Raw genomic sequence first — 24245 nt, forward strand, 5'->3', positions numbered from 1 at the left:
CATTTCAAGGTGGTTTTGAAAGTGCTCCTGTCTGCATTGTCTTGGATCTTCTTTCCAGTTGTTTGTTGTGATGTTTCATCGGTCTGAGTTCCTGCATATACCAGCTGGCATGGCGTCTAGACTTTGTTGTATTGCTGTGTTGGGAAGGGTGATGACAAGAAGTCAACATAGGAGGTGATCCAGTTGTTAAAATTCTCAGTCATTGTCAATGATGCTCTTAAGTTTCGGCAGGGTGGTCTGGCGGTGGGGCATGTTCATTGGACAGGGATGCTGAACTTTTTGAGCAGTGCTCTGTCTAGGACCAGGAGACAGATGTGGGCTCTTCGACTCTGATATTGCAGATGCTGGTTAAAATAGCTCCCAGGAGCTCTTAGGGTTGCATGACCTTCAAGTTGGAAGTTTAGGTCTCCATGTAGGATGTAATTGCTAGCGTCAAGGGCAAGTGGTGCAACGAAGTCTGTGATGTCGCTGAATTTGGTGTGCTGTCCAGGTCATCTGTAGATAAGTATACTACTGAGGGTGAAATTTGCTATGGCATGGAGCTTGACCGACGGTTGTTCGAAGTAGTCTGTGGTGGTGTTGCAGCTGATGGCAATCTTGATGATGGCGATTGTGTCCTTGAATTAGTGAAGCCTGTCCTGCTTGGTGAACTTGTATCCAAAGAGGATGATTGTGGTAATGTCAAGTGCCGATTTAGGGTTCAGCCAGGTTTCAGTGGGGAAAAGTAGGTCCGGGGCATTGTTGTGCAGCAGGTCCTGTATCTCTGTGGAATATTTGATGAGTGACTAGGTGTTGAGGAGCACGCATATTAGTGTGGTGTGTTGTTTGGATGTTTGCAGGATTGTGTGTGAGAGGGAGTGGGGTGTTGGGTGCTGTCATTGCAGGAGTGTGTGTTGGGCATGGGTTAGTGCATGAAAACTTGCAGGAAGTGCAGGAGAATACTCCCTGGGTGTTGTGTGGTGCAGTGAGACAGCAGCATATGGAGCGACGGATGGGGTTGAGGGTGTGGAGCATCACAGCACTGTAGAGGGTGGAAAACCAGAGTTCCTGGCACTGGGTGCAGACGGAATTGCCTATGGCATGCCATCACGCATTTTGTTTTTTCAGCGGCTGCCAATAAGTAGGTCCTGGGAGGGGAGAGGAGTCTTGTCACTTCCTGTGCAGATGGATGAATGTAAATCCAGTGGTGTCACTTCCTCTGCAGGTGGCTTTTTTTTTTTTTTACTCATCTTTCTTCAGATTATCCTCTATGGGACACACTTTATTCTCACTTTCATATATCCCATTCCCTGAAAGTAATTTAATGTTCGGTGGCATGTGTAGCTGCAGATACACATGCTGTGCATAGTCCGCCGTCTGGTGTTGGGTCGGAGTGTTACAAGTTGTTTTTCTTCGAAGAAGTCTTTTCGAGTCACGAGACCGAGGGACTCCTCCCACTTCGGTTCCATTGCGCATGGGCGTCGACTCCATCTTAGATTGTTTTTTTTTCCGCCATCGGATTCGGACGTGTTCCTTTTCGCTCCGTGTTTCGGGTCGGAAAGTTAGTCAGAATCAACGGAAAATTCGTCGGTATTGTTTCGTTCGGTATCGGGATAGTTAGGGCAAATCGACACCGAGCCTTAAAGAGCTCCGGTAACCCTTTGGGGTATTTTCGATCCCCCGTCGGGGCCTGGTCGGCCCGACCGCGTGCAACATCGACACTGATGGAATGGACCCCGTTCCGATTCTGTCCTAAATGCCACAGTAAATATCCTTATACAGACCAACATTTGGTCTGTAACTTGTGCCTGTCCCCCGAGCACAAGGAAGAGTCGTGTGAGGGCTGTCGCGCGTTTCGGTCGAGAAAAACGCTCAGGGACCGAAGAGCCAGGAGGTTGCAGATGGCTTCCACGCCGACAGGACAACAAGGGTTCGAGGAGGAGGAGGAAGAAGAAGAAGAAACTTTCTCCATCCGCGATTCGGATTCCGAAGAATTCGACGTCGACTAGCAACCAACCGTGAGTAAGACGTCGAAAGAAAGATCACACGAGAAAACAGACAAAGCCCAGGGGACGCCACTGCCAACAGGCCATGGCATAACCCATAAAGTAGGTGACCGTCCATCGGCACCGAAAAAGGGCGAGCTGGTGCCGAAGTCGTCCGACTCAGGTCGAGACACAGGCACGCAACACTCTCGGGACCGAGAGAGTGGTGCAGAAAAGGCTCGACACCGAGATAGCGGCACCGAAGCTACTCGACACAGAGACAGCGGCACCAAAGCTGCTCGGCACAGAGATAGCGGCACCGAAGATGGTCGGCACCGAGAGGCCAAGACACCGAAAAAGAGAAAGATCTCGTCGGAGCCGAAAACAACTAAAGACACGGTTTCGGTGCCAAAACACCCGGCAACCGAACCAAAAACCAGTTCCTACTCCGAGGAACAATCACTGTCCTCCCAACTAAAAAGACACAGATTTGAGGAGGAATTACAAACTACAGAGGTAGATCACACGCAAAAGCGGATCTTTATCCAAAGGGGTACAGGGAAAATCAGCACTCTTCCCCCCCAATCGGAAGGAAAAGGAAACTTGACTTCCAGCAACAAGACAAGCCACCACAAGCAAAGGTGGTAAAGAGGGTAACTCCACCACCCTCACCCTCTCCACCACAGTCAACTCATGTATCACCGGCACAGACTCCACCACAATCACCAACTCATACCACCATGAGCCAGGATGATCAGGCAGCATGGGACCTCTATGATGCTCCAGTATCTGACAATAGTCCAGAGTCGTACCCAACTAAACCCTCACCACCTGAGGACAGTACAGCATATGCACAGGTGGTAGCTAGGGCAGCCGAATTTCATAATGTATCTCGACATTCGGAGCCTATTGAGGATGACTTCCTCTTTAACACCCTGTCCTCCACCCACAGCCATTATCAAAGCCTTCCCATGCTCCCGGGAATGCTAAGGCACGCTAAACAGATTTTCAAGGAGCCTGTTAAAAGCAGAGCAGTAACTCCAAGGGTGGAGAAAAAATACAAGGCACCGCCCACAGACCCTGCTTTTATTACATCACAACTGACACCAGATTCAGTAGTCGTAGGAGCAGCTCGTAAAAGAGCCAACTCGCAAACATCGGGCGACGCACCGCCTACGGACAAGGAGAGCCGCAAGTTTGATGCAGCTGGGAAAAGGGTTGCAGCACAAGCTGCAAATCAGTGGCGCATCGCCAACTCGCAAGCACTCCTAGCGCGATACGACAGGGCCCATTGGGACGAGATGCAGCATCTCATCGAGCACCTCCCCAAAGAATTCCAGAAACGAGTGAAACAAGTGGTTGAAGAGGGGCAAAATATCTCCAACAACCAAATACGTTCTTCTATGGATGCAGCAGATACAGCTGCAAGAACAATAAATACTGCTGTGACAATAAGGAGGCACGCATGGCTGCGCACATCTGGCTTCAAACCTGAGATACAACAGGCAGTGCTCAATATGCCGTTCAATGAACAGCAATTGTTTGGCCCAGAAGTGGACACTGCAATTGAAAAATTAAAGAAGGACACTGACACAGCCAAAGCCATGGGCGCACTGTATTCCCCGCAGGGCAGAGGCACATTTGGCACATTTCGCAAAACAACTTTCAGAGGAGGGTTTCGAGGTCAAGCCACAGAAGCCAGCACCTCACAAACAAGACCACCTACCTACCAGAGACAATATCAAAGGGGTGGCTTTCGAGGCCAATACAGAGGGGGCCAATTCCCAAGAAACCGGGGAAAGTTTCAGGGTCCCAAAACCCCTCAAAATAAACAGTGACTCACAGGTCACACAACCCCTTCACACAACACCAGTGGGGGGAAGACTAAGCCAGTTCCACAAATCATGGGAGGAAATAACAACAGACACTTGGGTCTTGGCAATTATCCAACATGGTTATTGCATAGAATTTCTCCAACTCCCTCCAAACGTCCCGCCGAAAACACACAATATGTCAAAACAGCATATAGACCTTCTAGGACTAGAGGTTCAAGCATTACTGCAAAAAGACGCAATAGAATTAGTACCAAAAACACAAAAGAACACAGGAGTTTACTCACTGTACTTTCTAATACCGAAAAAGGACAAAAGTCTGAGACCAATATTAGATCTCAGAACACTAAACACCTACATCAAATCAGACCACTTTCACATGGTCACGTTACAAGACGTAATACCACTACTGAAACAGCAAGACTACATGACAACGTTAGATCTAAAAGAAGCGTATTTCCATATACCGATACATCCCTCGCACAGGAAATACCTAAGGTTCGTATTCAAAGGAATACATTACCAATTCAAAGTGTTGCCATTCGGAATAACAACAGCACCAAGAGTCTTTACAAAATGTCTAGCAGTAGTAGCTGCACATATCAGGAGGCAGCAAATACACGTGTTCCCGTACCTAGACGATTGGTTAATCAAAACCAACTCGCTAACAAAGTGTTCACACCACACAGATTGTTATACAAACCCTTTACAAACTGGGTTTCTCCATCAACTATGCAAAGTCACACCTTTTGCCGTGTCAAACACAGCAATACTTAGGAGCGACAATCAACACAACAAAAGGGATAGCCACTCCAAGTCCACAAAGGGTTCAAAATGTTCACAAGGTGATACAAGCTATGTATCCAACACAAAAGATACACGCAAAGATGGTATTTAAACTCCTAGACATGATGTCCTCATGCATAGCCATTGTCCCAAACGCAAGATTGCACATGCGGCCCTTACAACAGTGCCTAGCATCACAATGGTCACATGCACAGGGTCAACTTCTAGATCTGGTGTTGATAGACCGCCAAACATACATCTCGCTTCTATGGTGGAACAGTACAAATTTAAACAAAGGGCGGCCTTTCCAAGACCCAGTGTCACAATACGTGATAACAACAGATGCTTCCATGACAGGGTGGGGAGCACACCTCAATCAACACAGCATCCAAGGACAATGGGACGTACATCAAAGAAAGTTTCATATAAATCACCTAGAATTGTTAGCAGTATTTCTAGCGTTGAAAGCATTCCAACCAATGATAACCCACAAATACATTCTTGTCAAAACAGACAACATGACGACAATGTATTATTTAAACAAACAGGGGGGAACACACTCGACACAGTTGTGTCTCCTAACACAAAAAATATGGCATTGGGCAATTCACAACCACATTCGCCTAATAGCAGTTTATTCCAGGGATCCAGAACCAGCTAGCAGACAATCTCTCTCGGGATCACCAACAGGTCCACGAATGGGAAATTCACCCCCAAATCCTGAACACTTACTTCCAAATTTGGGGAACACCTCAAATAGATCTATTTGCAACAAAAGAAAACGCAAAATGCCAAAACTTTGCATCCAGGTACCCACATGGGCAATCTCAAGGCAATGCTCTATGGATGAATTGGTCAGGGATATTTGCGTACGCTTTTCCCCCTCTCCCTCTCCTTCCATATCTAGTAAACAGATTGAGTCAAAACAAACTCAAACTCATACTAATAGCACCAACATGGGCAAGACAACCTTGGTATACCACACTACTAGACCTGTCAGTAGTACCTCATGTCAAACTACCCAACAGGCCAGATCTGTTAACACAACACAAACAGATCAGGCATCCAAACCCAGCATCGCTGAATCTAGCAATTTGGCTCCTGAAATCCTAGAATTTGGACACTTGAACCTCACACAAGAGTGTATGGAGGTCATAAAACAAGCTAGAAGACCATCCACTAGACACTGCTATGCAAGTAAATGGAAAAGATTTGTTTGTTACTTCCATAATAATCAAGTCCAACCATTGCATGCATCTCCAAAAGATGTAGTAGGATATTTACTACATTTACAAAAATCAAATCTAGCTTTCTCTTCCATAAAAATACATCTCGCAGAAATATCTGCGTACCTGCAGATTACTCATTCAACTTCCCTATTTAGAATACCTGTCATTAAAGCGTTTATGGAGGGCCTAAAGAGAATTATACCACCAAGGACACCACCTGTTCCTTCATGGAACCTCAACATTGTCTTAACAAGGCTCATGGGTCCACCTTTCGAACCCATGCATTCTTGTGAAATGCAATACTTAACGTGGAAAGTTGCATTTCTCATTGCCATCACATCTCTAAGAAGAGTAAGTGAAATACAGGCGTTTACCATACAAGAACCATTTATTCAAATACACAAAAATAAGGTAGTTCTAAGAACAAATCCAAAATTCTTACCAAAGGTTATCTCACCGTTCCACTTAAACCAAACAGTGGAATTACCAGTGTTCTTCCCACAGCCAGATTCAATAGCTGAAAGAGCACTACATACATTAGACATCAAGAGAGCGCTAATGTACTACATTGACAGGACAAAAGAAATTAGGAAGACAAAACAACTATTTATTGCCTTCCAAAAACCTCATACAGGAAATCCAATTTCAAAACAAGGTATCGCCAGATGGATAGTAAAGTGCATCCAAACCTGCTATCTTAAAGCAAAGAGAGAACTGCCTATTACACCAAAGGCACACTCAACCAGAAAGAAAGGTGCTACTATGGCCTTTCTAGGAAATATTCCAATGACCGAAATATGTAAGGCAGCAACATGGTCTACGCCTCATACATTTACTAAACACTACTGTGTAGATGTGTTATCTGCACAACAGGCCACAGTAGGTCAAGCCGTACTAAGAACTTTATTTCAAACTACTTCCACTCCTACAGGCTGAACCACCGCTTTTGGGGAGATAACTGCTTACTAGTCTATGCACAGCATGTGTATCTGCAGCTACACATGCCACCGAACGGAAAATATCACTTACCCAGTGTACATCTGTTCGTGGCATTAGTCGCTGCAGATTCACATGCGCCCACCCTCCACCCCGGGAGCCTGTAGCCGTTTAGAAGTAGATCTTGAACATTTGTACATTTGTAAATATATTACATTAAACCTTCATTTTGTACATACGTATTTATTCCATTGCATGGGCACTATTATTAGCATACACAACTCCTACCTCACCCTCTGCGGGGAAAACAATCTAAGATGGAGTCGACGCCCATGCGCAATGGAACCGAAGTGGGAGGAGTCCCTCGGTCTCGTGACTCGAAAAGACTTCTTCGAAGAAAAACAACTTGTAACACTCCGACCCAACACCAGACGGCGGACTATGCACAGCATGTGAATCTGCAGCGACTAATGCCACGAACAGATGTACACTGGGTAAGTGACATTTTCCTTCCTTTTATGAAAACTGTGCGTCTTACCTTACTGGAGACTTTACTGCTCTGTTATGCCCTGCCGGCATGGTTATTTCCCTGACATTTGTGAGTAGGAACATACCTTGTTGTGCCCTTGAAAACTTTGACGTACTTAGAATCACTAGCTTCCAGGCATTTGCTGGGTTCCTGGCTTTGCCTTACCTTGACATACCTTTATCATAATGTTACGGATGGTTTCCAATTTGTGGCAGGGATGCAGTATGGTGTGTACATTTTCATGAAATCATCTATCCCTCAAGAATGCTTTTTACAACTTGTAGATTTGAAAAAAAGCACGTTTATGCTTTCTAATCTGCCAAATAGCGGTCAACCTGACCTATCTGCAAGCTTGATTTACTTTTCTTATTCTCAGTTGCACTTTGTATGCTTCTTGGTATTATATAATCAGTTGCTGCTCACACTTTCCCTTTTTTTTTCGCTTGTCCTCAGTAGCAAATCCCGGATTGCACTCAAAATTATTCGAAATGTCGGCAAGTACAGGGAAGCGGCCCAATTGGAAATCAACGTCCTGAAGAAAATCAGAGAAAAGGACAAAGAGAACAAATTGTAAGTTTTTAGCACAGTGTTTTTGTGCCATCTATCCAGCCCTGACTAGCAGGTTGGGTACTCTTGGCGGATAGCACATCACAGTAGGTTTCTGGAAAATCACAGTAGGCTTCTAGAATCTAGAAAAGGGTAGCTTGCACTAGTTCTCCAGAATGCCTTCTTGATATGTACATATTTTATGATTAGCTCTGACTCCCACTGTTTGACTTTGCCACATAGGACCTGTAGCATTCTGTCTCTTTGAGGTGGCTAGTCTGCACTCTCCCCAATCTGCTTGTACACTTTGACGGGGGATTTATGGTCTCTTTCCTAGTCCCAAAAGGACCTGTAGATAGTATGTCATCACTCCCCCTAGTGAAATACAGTTGGTCCATGGAAAACCATTTTAAATACAGGGAGTGCAGAATTATTAGGCAAGTTGTATTTTTGAGGATTAATTTTATTATTGAACAACAACCATGTTCTCAATGAACCCAAAAAACTCATTAATGTCAAAGCTGAATATTTTTGGAAGTAGTTTTTAGTTTGTTTTTAGTTTTAGCTATGTTAGGGGGATATCTGTGTGTGCAGGTGACTATTACTGGGCATAATTATTAGGCAACTCAACAAAAAAAAATATATACCCATTTCAATTATTTATTATTACCAGTGAAACCAATATAACATCTCAACATTCACAAATATACATTTCTGACATTCAAAAACAAAACAAAAACAAATCAGTGACCAATATAGCCACCTTTCTTTGCAAGGACACTCAAAAGCCTACCATCCATGGATTCTGTCAGTGTTTTGATCTGTTCACCATCAACATTGCGTGCAGCAGCAACCACAGCCTCCCAGACACTGTTCAGAGAGGTGTACTGTTTTCCCTCCTTGTAAATCTCACATTTGATGATGGACCACAGGTTCTCAATGGGGTTCAGATCAGGTGAACAAGGAGGCCATGTCATTAGATTTCCTTCTTTTATACCCTTTCTTGCCAGCCACGCTGTGGAGTACTTGGACGCGTGTGATGGAGCATTGTCCTGCATGAAAATCATGTTTTTCTTGAAGGATGCAGACTTCTTCCTGTACCACTGCTTGAAGAAGGTGTCTTCCAGGAACTGGCAGTAGGACTGGGAGTTGAGCTTGACTCCATCCTCAACCCGAAAAGGCCCCACAAGCTCATCTTTGATGATACCAGCCCAAACCAGTACTCCACCTCCACCTTGCTGGCGTCTGAGTCGGACTGGAGCTCTCTGCCCTTTACCAATCCAGCCACGGGCCCATCCATCTGGCCCATCAAGACTCACTCTCATTTCATCAGTCCATAAAACCTTAGAAAAATCAGTCTTGAGATATTTCTTGTCCCAGTCTTGACGTTTCAGCTTGTGTGTCTTGTTCAGTGGTGGTCGTCTTTCAGCCTTTCTTACCTTGGCCATGTCTCTGAGTATTGCACACCTTGTGCTTTTGGGCACTCCAGTGATGTTGCAGCTCTGAAATATGGCCAAACTGGTGGCAAGTGGCATCGTGGCAGCTGCACGCTTTACTTTTCTCAGTTCATGGGTGTAAGGAAATGCCTCCTTGGCATGGTTGCCCCCTGACTTTTTGCCTTTGCTGATGCTATGTTTACAATTGAAAGTGTGCTGAGGCCTGCTAACCAGGCCCCAGCACCAGTGTTCTTTCCCTAACCTGTACTTTTGTATCCACAATTGGTAGACCCTGGCATCCAGATAAGTCCCTTGTAACTGGTACTTCTAGTACCAAGGGCCCTGATGCCAAGGAAGGTCTCTAAGGGCTGCAGCATGTCTTATGCCACCCTGGAGACCTCTCACTCAGCACAGACACACTGCTTGCCAGCTTGTGTGTGCTAGTGAGGACAAAACGAGTAAGTCGACATGGCACTCCCCTCAGGGTGCCATGCCAGCCTCTCACTGCCTATGCAGTATAGGTAAGACACCCCTCTAGCAGGCCTTACAGCCCTAAGGCAGGGTGCGCTATACCATAGGTGAGGGTACCAGTGCATGAGCATGGTACCCCTACAGTGTCTAAACAAAACCTTAGACATTGTAAGTGCAGGGTAGCCATAAGAGTATATGGTCTGGGAGTTTGTCAAACACGAACTCCACAGCACCATAATGGCTACACTGAAAACTGGGAAGTTTGGTATCAAACTTCTCAGCACAATAAATGCACACTGATGCCAGTGTACATTTTATTGTAAAATACACCCCAGAGGGCACCTTAGAGGTGCCCCCTGAAACTTAACCGACTATCTGTGTAGGCTGACTAGTTTTAGCAGCCTGCCACAAACCGAGACATGTTGCTGGCCCCATGGGGAGAGTGCCTTTGTCACTCTGAGGCCAGTAACAAAGCCTGCACTGGGTGGAGATGCTAACACCTCCCCCAGGCAGGAATTGTCACACCTGGCGGTGAGCCTCAAAGGCTCACCTCCTTTGTGCCAACCCAGCAGGACACTCCAGCTAGTGGAGTTGCCCGCCCCCTCCGGCCAGGCCCCACTTTTGGCGGCAAGGCCGGAGAAAATAATGAGAAAAACAAGGAGGAGTCACTGGCCAGTCAGGACAGCCCCTAAGGTGTCCTGAGCTGAGGTGACTCTAACTTTTAGAAATCCTCCATCTTGCAGATGGAGGATTCCCCCAATAGGGTTAGGATTGTGACCCCCTCCCCTTGGGAGGAGGCACAAAGAGGGTGTACCCACCCTCAGGGCTAGTAGCCATTGGCTACTAACCCCCCAGACCTAAACACGCCCTTAAATTTAGTATTTAAGGGCTACCCTGAACCCTAGAAAATTAGATTCCTGAAACTACAAGAAGAAGGACTGCCTAGCTGAAAAACCCCTGCAGCGGAAGACCAGAAGACGACAACTGCCTTGGCTCCAGAAACTCACCGGCCTATCTCCTGCCTTCCAAAGATCCTGCTCCAGCGACGCCTTCCGAAGGGACCAGCGACCTCGACATCCTCTGAGGACTGCCCCTGCTTCGAAAAGACAAGAAACTCCCGAGGACAGCGGACCTGCTCCAAGAAAGGCTGCAACTTTGTTTCCAGCAGCTTTAAAGAACCCTGCAAGCTCCCCGCAAGAAGCGTGAGACTTGCAACACTGCACCCGGCGACCCCGACTCGGCTGGTGGAGACCCGACACCTCAGGAGGGACCCCAGGACTACTCTGATACTGTGAGTACCAAAACCTGTCCCCCCTGAGCCCCCACAGCGCCGCCTGCAGAGGGAATCCCGAGGCTTCCCCTGACCGCGACTCTTTGAACCTAAAGTCCCGACGCCTGGGAGAGACCCTGCACCCGCAGCCCCCAGGACCTGAAGGACCGGACTTTCACTGGAGAAGTGGCCCCCAGGAGTCCCTCTCCCTTACCCAAGTGGAGGTTTCCCCGAGGAATCCCCCCCTTGCCTGCCTGCAGCGCTGAAGAGATCCCGAGATCTCTCATAGACTAACATTGCGAACCCGACGCCTGTTCCTACACTGCACCCGGCCGCCCCCGCGCTGCTGAGGGTGAAATTTCTGTGTGGACTTGTGTCCCCCCTGGTGCCCTACAAAACCCCCCTGGTCTGCCCTCCGAAGACGCGGGTACCTACCTGCAAGCAGACCGGAACCGGGGCACCCCCTTCTCTCCATTCTAGCCTATGTGTTTTGGGCACCACTTTGAACTCTGCACCTGACCGGCCCTGAGCTGCTGGTGTGGTGACTTTGGGGTTGCTCTGAACCCCCAACGGTGGGCTACCTTGGACCAAGAACTAAGCCCTGTAAGTGTCTTACTTACCTGGTTAACCTAACAAATACTTACCTCCCCTAGGAACTGTGAAAATTGCACTAAGTGTCCACTTTTAAAACAGCTATTTGTGAATAACTTGAAAAGTATACATGCAATTTTGATGATTTGAAGTTCCTAAAGTACTTACCTGCAATACCTTTCGAATGAGATATTACATGTAGAATTTGAACCTGTGGTTCTTAAAATAAACTAAGAAAAGATATGTTTCTATACAAAAACCTATTGGCTGGATTTGTCTCTGAGTGTGTGTACCTCATTTATTGTCTGTGTATGTACAACAAATGCTTAACACTACTCCTTGGATAAGCCTACTGCTCGACCACACTACCACAAAATAGAGCATTAGTATTATCTCTTTTTACCACTATTTTACCTCTAAGGGGAACCCTTGGACTCTGTGCATGCTATTCCTTACTTTGAAATAGCACATACAGAGCCAACTTCCTACATTGGTGGATCAGCGGTGGGGTACAAGACTTTGCATTTGCTGGACTACTCAGCCAATACCTGATCACACGACAAATTCCAAAATTGTCATTAGAAATTGATTTTTGCAATTTGAAAAGTTTTCTAAATTCTTAAAAGACCTGCTAGGGCCTTGTGTTAGATCCTGTTTAGCATTTCTTTTAGAGTTTAAAAGTTTGTAAAAGTTTGAATTAGATTCTAGAACCAGTTGTAGATTCTTAAAAAGTATTCCAACTTTTAGAAGCAAAATGTCTAGCACAGATGTGACTGTGGTGGAACTCGACACCACACCTTACCTCCATCTTAAGATGAGGGAGCTAAGGTCACTCTGTAAAATAAAGAAAATAACAATGGGCCCCAAACCTACCAAAATACAGCTCCAGGAGCTTTTGGCAGAGTTTGAAAAGGCCAACCCCTCTGAGGGTGGCAACTCAGAGGAAGAGGATAGTGACTTGGAGGAAAATTCCCCCCTACCAGTCCTATCTAGGGAGAACAGGGTCCCTCAAACCCTGACTCCAAAAATAATAGTCAGAGATGCTGGTTCCCTCACAGGAGAGACCAACACCTCTGAAATCACTGAGGATAGCCCCAGTGAAGAGGACATCCAGTTAGCCAGGATGGCCAAAAGATTGGCTTTGGAAAGACAGATCCTAGCCATAGAGAGGGAAAGACAAGAGATGGGCCTAGGACCCATCAATGGTGGCAGCAACATAAATAGGGTCAGAGATTCTCCTGACATGTTGAAAATCCCTAAAGGGATTGTAACTAAATATGAAGATGGTGATGACATCACCAAATGGTTCACAGCTTTTGAGAGGGCTTGTGTAACCAGAAAAGTGAACAGATCTCACTGGGGTGCTCTCCTTTGGGAAATGTTCACAGGAAAGTGTAGGGATAGACTCCTCACACTCTCTGGACAAGATGCAGAATCTTATGACCTCATGAAGGGTACCCTGATTGAGGGCTTTGGATTCTCCACTGAGGAGTATAGGATTAGATTCAGGGGGGCTCAAAAATCCTCGAGCCAGACCTGGGTTGACTTTGTAGACTACTCAGTGAAAACACTAGATGGTTGGATTCAAGGCAGTGGTGTAAGTAATTATGATGGGCTGTACAATTTATTTGTGAAAGAACACCTGTTAAGTAATTGTTTCAATGATAAACTGCATCAGCATCTGGTAGACCTAGGACCAATTTCTCCCCAAGAATTGGGAAAGAAGGCGGACCATTGGGTCAAGACAAGGGTGTCCAAGACTTCAACAGGGGGTGACCAAAAGAAAGGGGTCACAAAGACTCCCCAGGGGAAGGGTGATGAGACAACCAAAACTAAAAATAGTAAAGAGTCTTCTACAGGCCCCCAAAAACCTGCACAGGAGGGTGGGCCCAGAGCCTCTTCACAAAACAATGGGTACAAGGGTAAAAACTTTGATCCCAAAAAGGCCTGGTGTCATAGCTGTAAACAGCATGGACACCAAACTGGAGACAAGGCCTGTCCCAAGAAAGGTTCCACTCCAAACTCCCATCCAGGTAACACTGGTATGGCTAGTCTCCAAGTGGGATCAACAGTGTGCCCAGAGCAAATCAGGGTCCACACTGAAGCTACTCTAGTTTCTGAGGGTGGGGTGGATTTAGCCACACTAGCTGTCTGGCCGCCTAACATGCAAAAATACAGACAGCAACTCTTAATTAATGGGACTAGAATAGAGGGCCTGAGGGATACAGGTGCCAGTGTCACCATGGTGACAGAGAAACTGGTTTCCCCTGGCCAATACCTGACTGGAAAAACTTACACAGTCACCAACGCTGACAATCAGAGAAAAGTACATCCCATGGCAATGGTTACTTTAGAATGGGGAGGGGTCAATGGCCTGAAACAGGTGGTGGTCTCCTCAAATATCCCAGTGGACTGTCTGCTTGGAAATGACCTGGAGTCCTCAGCATGGGCTGAGGTAGAACTAAAAACCCATGCAGCAATGCTGGGTATCCCTGAACTGGTGTGTGTGAAAACAAGAGCACAGTGCAAGGCACAGGGTGAACAAGTAGAGCTGGAGTCTGGAAGAATGGCCCAGCCTACCAAGAGAACAGGAAAGTCAGTTGGGAAACCAACTGCAACACAGCAAAAGAAAGGGAACCTCTCTTCTCAGGAAGAAGTTCTGCCCTCTGAGGGAACTGAGCCTTTGGAGCTTGAACCTTATCAGGTTGAGCTCTTAGGCCCAGGGGGACCCTCAAGGGAGGAGCTGTGTAAGGGACAAGAAACCTGTCCCTCTCTTGAAGGCCTTAGGCAGCAAGCTGCTGAAGAGTCCAAAGGCAAGAAAAATGGAACGCATAGGGTCTATTGGGAGGATGGACTCCTGTACACTGAGGCCAGAGACCCCAAACCTGGTGCCACTAGGAGAGTGGTAGTGCCTCAGCTGTTCAGAGAGTTCATCCTAACATTGGCCCATGACATTCCCCTTGCTGGACATTTGGGACAAACCAAGACGTGGGAGAGGTTAGTCAACCACTTCTACTGGCCCAATATGTCCAACATGGTTAAGGAGTTTTGCCTCTCCTGCCCCACCTGTCAAGCCAGTGGTAAGACAGGTGGGCATCCAAAGGCCCCCCTCATTCCACTTCCAGTGGTGGGGGTGCCCTTTGAAAGAGTGGGTGTGGACATAGTTGGTCCACTAGAACCTCCCACAGCCTCAGGAAATATGTATATCCTGGTAGTAGTGGATCATGCTACCAGGTATCCTGAAGCTATTCCCCTTAGGTCGACTACTGCCCCTGCAGTAGCCAAGGCCCTCATTGGTATCTTTACCAGAGTGGGTTTCCCTAAGGAGGTGGTGTCTGACAGAGGTACCAACTTCATGTCAGCATACCTAAAGCACATGTGGAATGAGTGTGGAGTGACTTATAAATTCACTACACCTTACCATCCACAAACTAATGGCTTAGTTGAGAGATTCAACAAGACATTAAAGGGCATGATCATGGGGCTCCCAGAAAAACTCAAAAGGAGATGGGATGTCCTCCTGCCATGTCTGCTTTTCGCTTACAGGGAGGTGCCACAGAAGGGAGTAGGATTCTCACCCTTTGAACTTCTGTTTGGTCATCCTGTAAGGGGACCACTTGCCCTTGTTAAAGAAGGCTGGGAGAGACCTCTCCATGAGCCTAAACAGGACATAGTGGACTATGTACTTGGCCTTCGCTCTAGAATGGCAGAGTACATGGAAAAGGCAACCAAAAACCTTGAGGCCAGCCAACAGCTCCAGAAGTTTTGGTATGACCAAAAGGCTGCACTGGTTGAGTTCCAACCAGGGCAGAAAGTCTGGGTTCTGGAGCCTGTGGCTCCCAGGGCACTCCAGGACAAATGGAGTGGCCCTTACCCAGTACTAGAAAGGAAGAGTCAGGTCACCTACCTGGTGGACCTGGGCACAAGCAGGAGCCCCAAGAGGGTGATCCATGTGAACCGCCTTAAGCTCTTCCATGACAGGGCTGATGTCAATCTGTTGATGGTAACAGATGAGGATCAGGAGGCAGAGAGTGAACCTCTCCCTGATCTTCTGTCATCAGACCCAAAAGATGGCACAGTAGATGGAGTGATCTACTCAGACACCCTCTCTGGCCAACAGCAAGCTGATTGTAGGAGAGTCCTACAACAGTTTCCTGAACTCTTCTCCTTAACCCCTGGTCAGACCCACCTGTGTACCCATGATGTGGACACAGGAGACAGCATGCCTGTCAAGAACAAAATCTTTAGGCAGTCTGACCATGTTAAGGAAAGCATCAAGGTGGAAGTCCACAAGATGCTGGAATTGGGAGTAATTGAGCGCTCTGACAGCCCCTGGGCTAGCCCAGTGGTCTTAGTCCCCAAACCTCACACCAAAGATGGAAAGAAAGAGATGAGGTTTTGTGTGGACTACAGAGGGCTCAATTCTGTCACCAAGACAGATGCTCATCCAATTCCAAGAGCTGATGAGCTCATAGACAAATTAGGTGCTGCCAAATTTCTAAGTACCTTTGACTTGACAGCAGGGTACTGGCAAATAAAAATGGCACCTGGAGCAAAAGAAAAGACAGCATTCTCCACACCTGATGGGCATTATCAGTTTACTGTGATGCCCTTTGGTTTAAAGAATGCCCCTGCCACCTTCCAAAGGTTGGTGAATCAAGTCCTTGCTGGCTTGGAGTCCTTTAGCACAGCTTATCTTGATGATATTGCTGTCTTCAGCTCCACCTGGCAGGATCACCTGGTCCACCTGAGGAAGGTTTTGAAGGCTCTGCAATCTGCAGGCCTCTCTATCAAGGCATCCAAATGCCAGATAGGGCAGGGAACTGTGGTTTACTTGGGACACCTTGTAGGTGGAGGCCAAGTTCAGCCACTCCAACCCAAGATCCAGACTATTCTGGACTGGGTAGCTCCAAAAACCCAGACTCAAGTCAGGGCATTCCTTGGCTTGACTGGGTATTACAGGAGGTTTGTGAAGGGATATGGATCCATTGTGACAGCTCTCACTGAACTCACCTCCAAGAAAATGCCCAAGAAAGTGAACTGGACTGTGGAATGCCAACAGGCCTTTGACACCCTGAAACAAGCAATGTGCTCAGCACCAGTTCTAAAAGCTCCAGATTATTCTAAGCAGTTCATTGTGCAGACTGATGCCTCTGAACATGGGATAGGGGCAGTTTTGTCCCAAACAAATGATGATGGCCTTGACCAGCCTGTTGCTTTCATTAGCAGGAGGTTACTCCCCAGGGAGCAGCGTTGGAGTGCCATTGAGAGGGAGGCCTTTGCTGTGGTTTGGTCCCTGAAGAAGCTGAGACCATACCTCTTTGGGACTCACTTCCTAGTTCAAACTGACCACAGACCTCTCAAATGGCTGATGCAAATGAAAGGTGAAAATCCTAAACTGTTGAGGTGGTCCATCTCCCTACAGGGAATGGACTTTATAGTGGAACACAGACCTGGGACTGCCCATGCCAATGCAGATGGCCTTTCCAGGTTCTTCCACTTAGAAAATGAAGACTCTCTTGGGAAAGGTTAGTCTCATCCTCTTTCGTTTGGGGGGGGGTTGTGTAAGGAAATGCCTCCTTGGCATGGTTGCCCCCTGACTTTTTGCCTTTGCTGATGCTATGTTTACAATTGAAAGTGTGCTGAGGCCTGCTAACCAGGCCCCAGCACCAGTGTTCTTTCCCTAACCTGTACTTTTGTATCCACAATTGGTAGACCCTGGCATCCAGATAAGTCCCTTGTAACTGGTACTTCTAGTACCAAGGGCCCTGATGCCAAGGAAGGTCTCTAAGGGCTGCAGCATGTCTTATGCCACCCTGGAGACCTCTCACTCAGCACAGACACACTGCTTGCCAGCTTGTGTGTGCTAGTGAGGACAAAACGAGTAAGTCGACATGGCACTCCCCTCAGGGTGCCATGCCAGCCTCTCACTGCCTATGCAGTATAGGTAAGACACCCCTCTAGCAGGCCTTACAGCCCTAAGGCAGGGTGCGCTATACCATAGGTGAGGGTACCAGTGCATGAGCATGGTACCCCTACAGTGTCTAAACAAAACCTTAGACATTGTAAGTGCAGGGTAGCCATAAGAGTATATGGTCTGGGAGTTTGTCAAACACGAACTCCACAGCACCATAATGGCTACACTGAAAACTGGGAAGTTTGGTATCAAACTTCTCAGCACAATAAATGCACACTGATGCCAGTGTACATTTTATTGTAAAATACACCCCAGAGGGCACCTTAGAGGTGCCCCCTGAAACTTAACCGACTATCTGTGTAGGCTGACTAGTTTTAGCAGCCTGCCACAAACCGAGACATGTTGCTGGCCCCATGGGGAGAGTGCCTTTGTCACTCTGAGGCCAGTAACAAAGCCTGCACTGGGTGGAGATGCTAACACCTCCCCCAGGCAGGAATTGTCACACCTGGCGGTGAGCCTCAAAGGCTCACCTCCTTTGTGCCAACCCAGCAGGACACTCCAGCTAGTGGAGTTGCCCGCCCCCTCCGGCCAGGCCCCACTTTTGGCGGCAAGGCCGGAGAAAATAATGAGAAAAACAAGGAGGAGTCACTGGCCAGTCAGGACAGCCCCTAAGGTGTCCTGAGCTGAGGTGACTCTAACTTTTAGAAATCCTCCATCTTGCAGATGGAGGATTCCCCCAATAGGGTTAGGATTGTGACCCCCTCCCCTTGGGAGGAGGCACAAAGAGGGTGTACCCACCCTCAGGGCTAGTAGCCATTGGCTACTAACCCCCCAGACCTAAACACGCCCTTAAATTTAGTATTTAAGGGCTACCCTGAACCCTAGAAAATTAGATTCCTGAAACTACAAGAAGAAGGACTGCCTAGCTGAAAAACCCCTGCAGCGGAAGACCAGAAGACGACAACTGCCTTGGCTCCAGAAACTCACCGGCCTGTCTCCTGCCTTCCAAAGATCCTGCTCCAGCGACGCCTTCCGAAGGGACCAGCGACCTCGACATCCTCTGAGGACTGCCCCTGCTTCGAAAAGACAAGAAACTCCCGAGGACAGCGGACCTGCTCCAAGAAAGGCTGCAACTTTGTTTCCAGCAGCTTTAAAGAACCCTGCAAGCTCCCCGCAAGAAGCGTGAGACTTGCAACACTGCACCCGGCGACCCCGACTCGGCTGGTGGAGACCCGACACCTCAGGAGGGACCCCAGGACTACTCTGATACTGTGAGTACCAAAACCTGTCCCCCCTGAGCCCCCACAGCGCCGCCTGCAGAGGGAATCCCGAGGCTTCCCCTGACCGCGACTCTTTGAACCTAAAGTCCCGACGCCTGGGAGAGACCCTGCACCCGCAGCCCCCAGGACCTGAAGGACCGGACTTTCACTGGAGAAGTGGCCCCCAGGAGTCCCTCTCCCTTACCCAAGTGGAGGTTTCCCCGAGGAATCCCCCCCTTGCCTGCCTGCAGCGCTGAAGAGATCCCGAGATCTCTCATAGACTAACATTGCGAACCCGACGCCTGTTCCTACACTGCACCCGGCCGCCCCCGCGCTGCTGAGGGTGAAATTTCTGTGTGGACTTGTGTCCCCCCTGGTGCCCTACAAAACCCCCCTGGTCTGCCCTCCGAAGACGCGGGTACCTACCTGCAAGCAGACCGGAACCGGGGCACCCCCTTCTCTCCATTCTAGCCTATGTGTTTTGGGCACCACTTTGAACTCTGCACCTGACCGGCCCTGAGCTGCTGGTGTGGTGACTTTGGGGTTGCTCTGAACCCCCAACGGTGGGCTACCTTGGACCAAGAACTAAGCCCTGTAAGTGTCTTACTTACCTGGTTAACCTAACAAATACTTACCTCCCCTAGGAACTGTGAAAATTGCACTAAGTGTCCACTTTTAAAACAGCTATTTGTGAATAACTTGAAAAGTATACATGCAATTTTGATGATTTGAAGTTCCTAAAGTACTTACCTGCAATACCTTTCGAATGAGATATTACATGTAGAATTTGAACCTGTGGTTCTTAAAATAAACTAAGAAAAGATATTTTTCTATACAAAAACCTATTGGCTGGATTTGTCTCTGAGTGTGTGTACCTCATTTATTGTCTATGTGTATGTACAACAAATGCTTAACACTACTCCTTGGATAAGCCTACTGCTCGACCACACTACCACAAAATAGAGCATTAGTATTATCTCTTTTTACCACTATTTTACCTCTAAGGGGAACCCTTGGACTCTGTGCATGCTATTCCTTACTTTGAAATAGCACATACAGAGCCAACTTCCTACAATGGGCAGTTATTTTGCGCCTTGGTTTTTCCACACGCTTCTTGCGACCCTGTTGACTATTTTGAATGAAACGCTTGATTGTTCGATGATCACGCTTCAGAAGCTTTGCAATTTTAAGAGTGCTGCATCCCTCTGCAAGATATCTCACTATTTTTGACTTTTCTGAGCCTGTCAAGTCCTTCTTTTGACCCATTTTGCCAAAGGAAAGGAAGTTGCCTAATAATTATGCACACCTGATATAGGGTGTTGATGTCATTAGACCACACCCCTTCTCATTACAGAGATGCACATCACCTAATATGCTTAATTGGTAGTAGGCTTTCGAGCCTATACAGCTTGGAGTAAGACAACATGCATAAAGAGGATGATGTGGTCAAAATACTCATTTGCCTAATAATTCTGCACTCCCTGTAGAATGATCTGTGTAGGCCATAATGTTTTGGAGATAGTGACAATCCTTGTTGAATCACCTTCCTAAACTCCAGTTCTAGTGGGAACTAGTGAAACCACTGGCTGTTTCTGGTTCTGTAGTCATCAGTAAACAATCAGTCTAGATTTGTAGAGCACAGCTAATGACCCTTTAGGGTATGCAGGCATTGAGAGTAGTACTGCAGCAGGAGGTTCATTAGAACATCCAGAGCTTGAGTCCTTTTCTGAACTCCAACAGAGATAATGATGAAGTCTGTAGGTGAAGTGGTAGGTTGTTCCAGGACTTTGCTGAGAGGTAGGAGAGGGAACATCTTCCACTGTTGCTGTGGTGGATGCAGGGTGTATGGATGAGGGAGAGGTAGGTGGAGTGCTAGGTGTCTGGAGCAAAGTTGAAAATTCAGTTGCTGGTTGATGTATCCTGGTCCCTGGTTGTGGAGGACTTAGAAGGTGTGGATAAACATCTTGAACTGGCATGTTTTCTGAATGGGGAGCCAGTAGAGCTGCTTGATGTGAGTAGTTATGTGTGTTTGTTTTAGGAAGTCTAGTATCAGTCTGGCCGTTGAGTTCTGAATCGTTTGCAGTCTCTTGAGGAGGTGGGAGATGATTCCTACGTAGAGTGATTTGCCGTAGTCCAGTCATCTGGTGACCAGGGCTTGTGTGACAGTGCGTCTGGTGTCAATGGGGAGCCACTTGAAAATCTTGCAGAGCAGACGAACGTTGAAGAACCAGGCAGATGACTGTGTTGATCTGTCTTTTTATGGTAAGCTTACTGTCCAGGATGATGCCAAGGTTGCGGGCGTGGTCTGTCGGAGTGGGCGAGGTTCCTGGTTTTGGGGGGCTACCAGGATCTTTCCATGGGTAGGTGTTGTTCCCGAAGATCAGCCCTTCCGTCTTGTCTGTGAGTTATAGGATGCTTTCTCTCATCCTGTCAGAGATTTTAGTTATGCACCTGTGAAGTTGGTCAGCGTGGCGGCGGGGTCTACTGATAGTGAGAAGATGAGCTGGGTATAGTCCAAGTAGGATGTGATGGTCAGTTCATGTGATCTGACGATGTTGGACAAGCGTTATGTAGGTGTTGAGGGACGAATCTTGAGGGATGCCACAGATACTGTGTTCTTGGGTTCCGAGATGAAGGGTGGAAGGTGGATTCTTTGTTCTGCCGGTGAGGAAGGAGGCGATCCACTTGAGGGCGTCTCCTTGAATTCCAGGCCTTTTGGTCAGAGTGTCGTATGGCAATGTGTCAAACGCTGCTGAGAGGTCGAGAAGGATCAGGGCCACCGTTTTTCATTAGTTGAGGAGGGATATAATGTAGTCTGTGGCTTTAGTCGCAGTAGTTTTGTTGCTGTGATTGCTGGATCCCTGCCACAGAATAATTTTGATGGTGCCAAGCAGAATTTAAGATGCGGGACCTTGAAGTTAAGATATCTCCAGGGGGTGCCAAGTGCCTTCTACATCTGCTAGTCATTAAAGGCATAAACTTAATTTAACTGGTTTTCGAGTAGAACAATTAGACACTAGTATCTACCATTAACCTTGGACATTGGGGCTCGAGAGACTGTATGGTAGCAGTGACCTTACTGTGTGATGGGTTTGTGGGTCTAGGCTTCATGAACTTTATTTTTTCTTGCTTGAAACTCAGCAACTGGGGTTTTATACTCCCACTGAATTGTTCAACTTGGCAGCTTAGCTCAGTTTGGCACTCAGAACTGAAGTACAAATACTAAGTCCAAAACCAACTCATTTGTAGCCATAGGACAAAACCAAAACCTTTGTGGTGAACATTTCTCTATTTGATACTCAGAGCCAACATGTTCAAGCCCCAAAGGATAGCATTGTCCATAGGACCAATCTTGTTGAAAGCTTAACACGATAATCATTATTATAATTGGTTGTGCTCAGATGCTAGTCCCAGAAGGTGTTAGTAGTGTTGGTCATTTACCATGAAATTGATGATCAATCATTTGTTACTGATCTTATTATAGTTATCAGAGAGTTTGAGTTGAGTTATCAGGTCTACAAGAACTCTGTGATATTTTGGGTTGTGTTTAAAGCATTTCCCCAGGGAACCTTTACCAGATAAGAAACTTTACCATTTGATTATTTAGGCAGTTATGATACGTGTGCATATGTTTTTTGACTTGCAAAAATCTCACAACTAAAGAGACAGTACATTATGCCAGTGTGATCCAGGATGGAGGTAGATGTGCAACTACTGATCTATATTGGGTACGGCAACACATCAATTAGAAGACTTATAGCAAAAATATGGTTGCTCTGAAGACAACCAATATGCTGTTGCAATTGTGTTTTCCTTCCTGAAAATTAACAGCTAATTTCCTATAAACGAGGCACTCGTTAGGGAGGTTTCCTATGTTTAAACAGTTACGAAATTATTTTTTGCAATCTCTTAAATATAAAAATCACATCATTGTTGGAGAAACGAAAAAAATACAAATGAAAGTAGCAAGTTTGAATTGGTGTCACAATTTAAGTAGTTAAACAGTCCAAGTGGGCAGGATCAGTGTGGCCGAAAATCCAAGACGGGTGACTTAAATTAGTTATTTAAAAATAAAGAAAACAAATTGGAACAATAGGTACATGCAGTTTTTGGAGCTTTAGTGAAGAGAATGCTTTAAGAATTTCAGAAATGGAATAAGATGCATTTTTGATGGTTGAATGGATTCAGTTAAACTATTTATTTTGCCATGTAGTTTCAGAATTTGCCAAATTATTTATGACAAAATTGATTAAACATGCCCAGTCACAGTAGCTGGTTCACAATATCCACTATTAAGGACACTAACTTCTCCAGCGCTGTAAAAATCCACATATGAAACGGAAATTTTGGGTCGCATTATTAACAAGGTAGGAGGGGGCAAAATATAGACCATTCTTTAAAAATGTTTTTGTGTTATGATTGAGCCACATCCTGTAATAAAAGCGTTTTTTCTGTAACCAGATGATTTTCCAGATGAATGAACACAAATGGTACAGAGAAGACTGGCTTATTGACACCCTTAAGTATCGCTTGACAAATTTTGACCCAGAGTGTTTTAAAATTCCAATTGTAGAATGTTGTTTTAGCAACTTTGTAATATATTCTTGGTTTTTTAAATGATCCCTTACTGAGAAAAATATCCCCCTGGCTAAACCTATATATGCCTGCTGCCCTGCTGGGATGCAATTTTTATAGAAAAATATTTATACACTTAGCCCTAGTTACGACCACATGCAGTTTCACAATCTTGTCGATTTTCAGAACTCATTGACTTGACCACAGTGTGGTGTATCTTTGATAATAGAATGTTGGTGATTTCATTGGAATTGATGTGTATGGTTGTAAGAATCCAGAATTCTCTTGCCTATTCTCCCCTTTCATTTCGAATTTGCTGGAATTTGGTGACTGTTCATAATATTAACTTGCAGTGCATGTGCTTTTACCCCGTGATCATAGTAACTGATTAATTTTGATTGGCCTCCCTGACTGTTTAAGGCCATAGTAAATGGATTTGTCATAAAGGTCAGATGTAGACTGCAGTACACATTTACATTACCCACGTGATATACTTTAAAAGCATGGCCTCAAGTCTGCCACTGAAGCTTTGAATGGTAGAAGTCAGAAACTGCAGCTAACATGTGCAAAATGTACATAAAGCAACCCTTTTCAGGTATTGCCTGAAACAGCACATGGTCTGTCGCCTGCAAGACATCCTGGCACCTTTAACTTAGAGGGGGCTTGGAGATGGTCCAATGCTCATCGTTCGTTCCCTTGATTTTCACTCTTAGTTGCAATTCCTTATTGGTCAGCGTGTGCAAGTTTCACCTTCTCTTTGCTTGTTTCTCCTGTCCATGGAGTATGGACCAAGTACTGATTGCCTTTTTCGAGTAGTGTCCTTCTGCTGCTTGTGCTGGGAATCTAGTACTTTTTTCTTTTTTCTTATTCCTCCACTTCTCTATTACTGTCTACATATCCCCTT

At 46.4% G+C, this 24245-nt stretch overlaps 1 protein-coding gene across 4 annotated transcripts in view; it reads left to right on the top strand.

The window, feature by feature from the left end:
- CLK3 (CDC like kinase 3) overlaps window positions 1–24245 on the top strand; it is a 211341-nt gene that overhangs the window by 57469 nt on the left and 129627 nt on the right. For 2 of the 4 annotated variants that reach the window (XM_069222125.1, XM_069222127.1), the window contains one exon: window positions 7730–7846. In XM_069222125.1, coding sequence (XP_069078226.1) covers window positions 7730–7846 — 117 coding nt within the window. The remainder of the gene's footprint in view (window positions 1–7729; window positions 7847–24245) is intronic. The other 2 variants (XM_069222126.1, XM_069222128.1) reach the window with 1 other exon arrangement.

Source organism: Pleurodeles waltl, chromosome 3_1 (assembly GCF_031143425.1).
Source record: "Pleurodeles waltl isolate 20211129_DDA chromosome 3_1, aPleWal1.hap1.20221129, whole genome shotgun sequence".
NCBI classification, from domain to species: domain Eukaryota; kingdom Metazoa; phylum Chordata; class Amphibia; order Caudata; family Salamandridae; genus Pleurodeles; species Pleurodeles waltl.